Genomic DNA, 5,643 nt, shown 5'->3' with positions numbered 1-5,643 from the left:
AATATATCTATCTAAAAACATAAAAACCTATTTATTGTTTATATAAAATTGTATTTTAGATTTTATAGGTAGTTGACTCGCATTATAAACGTGCGTATAAGAATGAATAAACACGCATATAAGAATGAATAAATATGCATATAAGAATGAATAAATACTAATATAAAAATGAATAGATACACATATAAAAATGAATAGACGCGGATATAAGAATGAACAATTCTCAAAAAACCCTATGAAACAGAAATCTGTGGTAAGTCTAATAGTTACTTAATACCAAATTTATTAATTTAAAAATGCCATATTTATAACCGGTTTTGCGGTTTCGGGAAAATTGAAAAAAAAAACAGTCAACCGGTTGCAGTTTTCGAGCTCTGCACCAGGGTCTGATACAGATAATTTAATGCCAAGTACAAAACTAAATGAATTTTTTTAAGATTATATTCATATTAACATTTTTTTAAGATTATAGTTATATAATTATAAAACTCCAATACAACATCAATGAAGTACACAAACGGTCACACATATTGCTCATGTCTTTTAATGTAGATGAGTGCAAAGTCATGCACACCGGTTGCAACAACCACAAAAAATCTACTGCAATATATACAATTTACGACACAATATTGGTCAAATGCACCAGCTGTCGTATGCAACATCTGAAATTGATCTAGGCGTTTAGTAGCCGTGAGTACTAGTTTAGTAAACAAGTACTCACGGCTGCATCAGCTGGCAACTTGCTTGGCATGCTTGAGAGTGCTTTTCAAGATCATTGTCTTATCTATGGCGCACGTTATTTATTTCATACGTTTGCTCACATTTGGGATTCGTATTAAAAGTCACCATATCTACCTTAAGATATAGCCAAACTCGAGCAAGTTCAACTCTGAGAGAACAAAAATCTCTACCAAAAAGCACTTATCTTACACTCAGCGACTATTAAGAATAAAACTGACAACACTAACTGAAAGATGAGCAAGAGCATATCTTATTGAACAATACAAAATAAACAGCAAAATCGACATAATTGACTTTGCGATCCCTCAGCGTCAACCAAAATCAACGTAATCAAAGTACAGTTTTCGAGCTCGCAGACACATATACAACTCAAAACACAACTTGTTCGAAACTACGCGGAAAGAAACAGTCTCTTTACCAAAAGTGATCAAATTGTGGTATTTTTTAACCCAAAACGCCGTAAATTCAATAAATATAAATAGCTTCAAACACTTGCTGTCATTATTATAGCAGTTAACGCTAATTTGAATGAAAAAGTCTTTTTTTTTTTTTTTTGAAAGGTAGACTATTTTAATCACAGAGCGGCCATGGGTGCCGTTTTTCATTAATAATTTTTAAATTTGATTGATTGTGAATAAGTTAATCACCCAAAAATCAAATATAACGTCCTGGCTGTGGGACAATACACAGTGGAAAGCAGAGTGGTCAAAATTGAAATTTTTTTCCGATATTTTGTATTGTGGATTCAAAAGCATTTAACTTAACAACAACAAGCATTCGACATAAATACGTTAAAAATCAAATATTTAAAAATTGTTTTTAAAATATTTTTCTAGCCAAGGCCATCCATACAGATTAAAATTTAGTCATTTAAATTCAAAATTTTAAAAGTTATATTAAATGGATAAAAAACTTTTAAAATGATAAAATATTTCTTTTCTTTAAGATTAATCTTTTTGTTAAAAAACATTTTCTTAATATAACTAAAAAAAAACAAACTAAAATAAACAGCAAAAGACTATAAGCTCAAGCAGGATTTCGCTTGTTGAAGGTCAGTCTACGCCATTTATATGCTTGCACTATCAATTGTTAAAACTAAAGGGCTTTGTGGTGATTTCGGCTCAAAAAAGTTTAGTTAGTTATTATTGTAATTTTTTTGTTTGCTTTTATCAGACGACCTTAAACCACCAAATTTATTTCACTTTATTTATTTTTTCAAAATTATTTATAATTTTCTTTTTATTAACAACATTAACGTTGTAGCTAACGTAAGCAAAAATGAAATAATCGTCTAACAACCATTACATAGAAGTTTGCCGACCCTCTGCTTTAGGGAAAATTGCTAAAGTTCTTTGTTAAGAGATTTAGTTGATTATAACAAATTCCTTGAAATTAGGTAACAAGAATAAAGTTTCAAAAATCTTACTTAACTTAATTTTAACATACTGTTAATTCTTTTTTATATATAATTTACAATTTAAATTTGTATACACATAAATATCTACACATAAAAAATATAATTTTAAAATTTATATAATCTAAAAAATTAAAAAAGTTATTTTGTAAATAATAATTTTTTTAAGATAAGGTGAAAATATTTTATGACTCTTTAATATATATATATATACATATATATATATATATATATATATATATATATATATATATATATATATATATATATATATATATATATATATATATATATATATTATATATATATATATATATTTATATATATACATATATAAATATATATATAATACAAAAAAACACGTGGGCAAAGTAAAATAAAATAAAAAACTAAGTATGCTAAATTCACAAATCACAAGTATAATTTTTTAATATGAAAAAAAGTTCGAAAAGTAATGATTAGTGAATGGTATAAGATATTTTTAAAAAACTTTCAATACCCTAGAATTTTATTTATTTGAATAAAAATTTTTAAAAACTACATTGATATTATTAAAAACATAAACAATTTATTACAGCAAATAAATCAGAGATCAAATTCTGTCAAATTTACAATAAGACATAAAAAAATTCATAAAGATTTTTTTAATACTTCTTGAAGGTCGGAAGGAAGTGCTTTTAAAACCATCAGAAGTTGAGAGTGTAAATCGTGTCGAATGGAAGGTGAAACATAAACATTACCAGTTTTACAATATAATAATGTTTTTTTAACATACATATATAAATCTACTATTTCAACTTCATCTTTTCCTTTTGTCCAACTATTTACATCTGCATTGCATAAAGCTTCTAAATGCAGAATTTCTAATTTATTATTTACTTCTTGTCTTCGTTTGCAAAACCACACTTCAAAATTTGATGATTTAAAGAATTTCTGATATAATAAAGTCCAATTACCTTTTAATTTTGAAGTAAGATGTGGCCCATAAATTGGTAGGGTTGCAACAAACTCATCAATATTAAATTTTTTTAATTTAGGTGGACTTTTCCATGGCAGAATACTTCTTTGCAATGGCATCAAACTACCTATGTACCTTTCCAATGGTATTAAAAAACTTTGCGTCAACTCAATAACATATTTACATAAAAATCCATTAAGTATTTCTACAGATTGATTAGCTTTAATTGCTCTTTCGATTTTTCGTACCAATGCCTTATCTTTAGATAAACAAGCTTTATATTTTGTATATATTCCTGGTATAAAATCAACAGTTTTTTTATCTATTTTTGTTGCCGTTAAAGAAGACATCTCTCCTAAACGTATAAGATTTGGCCAATTTTGAAATGTTTTTACAAAATAAGGATTAGTAACACCTAAAATAACATTAGGAAAGAATTGGTTTTTTGTTGTATATTCTTTGAATTCTGAGTCATGAATTGTAAAATATGGTCGATAATCACAAACATAATGCAATGGGTGAATCATGCTCACAAGTGTCTGTACTCCTTCTGAACATAACATAGGAGTAGGAGCAATAACAACTATTGGTTCACCAAGAAGAACTAATTCCCAAAGCATCTGGATACAAGGTAGGATTGAATAAAAGCATTGATACAAACGTGGTTGATAATAATAATATAAATATGAAAGACTTTTAATGTTTGACTTATAATCCTCAAATGTTGAAAGCTCAATGACATCACCTAAAACGGGCAATTGAATAACTTTCCCTAAACTTTGAGTAGGCCAATTCGAAATTTGATTGCAAACTGTCTCCATAGCTACATCACCAGTGTCAAAATAAGCTGTTGCAATTAATTTTGTTAGTTTTAAAAACAGCTCAACGTATGGTAAACGAGTTAACAATACAACTGATTTTTGAAAGTAACCACGCTTTATTGATTCATCCTTGACCTGTCTAAACAATACATAACCAGTTTGATACTGCATATCTTGATTAAGTGCATTAATTTTATACTTTGCTTTAGAGCGAATGCGGAAATGAAATGATGTGTCACCCATACAACCAGTATTTGAATCTGGAAATGCTAAGTAACATATGTTTGTTCGTTCTATTTCTGTTAAACAGTATTTTTCAGGAAATACTTTTTCAATAACTTGGCCTAATTCCAAGTCAAATGTCACAATACAAAAACATGATATCCAATTATGAAAGTTATCGTCAATGTGAGGCTGAAAGTTAAATGTATCATTTTTTATCTCAGCAGACTCAGATGGCAGGAAGTCAGTACCGTTTGCAAAAGCCATTTTATATCAAAATCACTGTTATTCTATTGCCCCACATATACACATTTTTGGAATAAATAAATTTTGATTAAACTATTTACTAAAATTTGACGCAACACATCTAATAATAAATATTAAACTGCTTTAAAAAATATATTGAATACTTTATAATCTAATAGAAAATTTTTTATCAAAAAACTATATTATTCAAAAAAGTTTTTGAACAAGAAAACTTGATACAGTAGGAACAGAGTAAGTAAGACTCACATTAGATCTTAAACATACCATTGACTATACAATGTAATGTGTTATATAAGGAAGTGTTTTAAAATGCTGTTTATTGAATCTTTCCCTAATCATATAAACTTATTGATTCATTACTTAATATAACATTTCTGAGCTATTTTTTTATTCTTTTTGCCGTCAAACAATCAATCTTATTATGAAATAGTGACAAATTTATGGACTATAATTGAAGTCCTTGCATCAGAACGAGGTTGAAAACAGTTCAACGACCGAAACACAAGTGCCGCCGATTTTAAAAATTTTCCTTCCTTTAAAGAAGTATATTAAAAAGTAAAATTACAAATAAGGCTCCTGCGTATAAAATACGTTTCGCTAAAGAAGAGGGGGAGAGAGAGAGAGGGTAAGTGGTTTTGTGACGACTCGTAAGGGACTTGTTTCTAAAGAGTTGCAATGTTGTGACAAGATGGGGAAGGTGAGATAGTAAAAAACGGTTGAAAATTGCGTGACGTATAAACTCCAAAAATATCGATGAAAAATTAAAGAACACAATTTTTTATTGTGAAAGAAAGATTTTTTTTTTAAATATCAATTTTTTCTCAAGATTTGTTAAAACGATTAGTAAAACGAGGTACTAATTAATCATTTAATCATAGACAATAACTTAAATAAAGTCTCTCACCAAGAGATGAAATATGTCAATAACCCTGTCAACATTGACATTTGGCCATTCGACATTTGACATCAATCACCTGGTATAAACTTTTACACTATTATGTACCTTTAAATGTGTAGGAAAAACTAGAACATTCTTTTTTAGTTTTTAAATTTTTTAAAAAGCATCTCAAAAATCTAATTTTGCACGAAATAAAAGTTGATTGCAGAAAATCAAAATGATATATATTCGGAATTTCCTGGAAATTGATTTTTAAAGCTTTGTTAGCTTTCAGCAAGCTTTCTTGTAATTTTGTTGTCATGATATTTAAAGATAACTATTT

General features: G+C 27.6%; 1 protein-coding gene across 1 annotated transcript; it reads right to left on the bottom strand.

The window, feature by feature from the left end:
- Positions 1 to 2,651: 2,651 nt before the first annotated feature.
- LOC100205597 (protein DENND6A) lies at positions 2,652 to 4,844 on the bottom strand. The gene is made up of 2 exons (XM_065792985.1): positions 4,670 to 4,844; positions 2,652 to 4,523 (listed from the first exon to the last, which is right to left on the bottom strand). Exon 2 carries the CDS (start codon positions 4,421 to 4,423, stop codon positions 2,786 to 2,788), a length of 1,638 nt encoding a protein of 545 aa, XP_065649057.1. The 5' UTR covers positions 4,424 to 4,523; positions 4,670 to 4,844; the 3' UTR covers positions 2,652 to 2,785.
- Between the last annotated feature and the right edge of the window lie 799 nt (positions 4,845 to 5,643).

The sequence above is a fragment of the Hydra vulgaris genome, chromosome 03 (genome assembly GCF_038396675.1).
Source record: "Hydra vulgaris chromosome 03, alternate assembly HydraT2T_AEP".
Lineage (NCBI taxonomy): Eukaryota > Metazoa > Cnidaria > Hydrozoa > Anthoathecata > Hydridae > Hydra > Hydra vulgaris.
This window is presented reverse-complemented; position numbering and strand designations above follow the sequence as displayed.

Bases quoted from the DNA above. Each gene is read 5' to 3' on its own strand.
- LOC100205597 (XM_065792985.1), bottom strand. From the start codon at position 4,423: ATGGCTTTTGCAAACGGTACTGACTTCCTGCCATCTGAGTCTGCTGAG.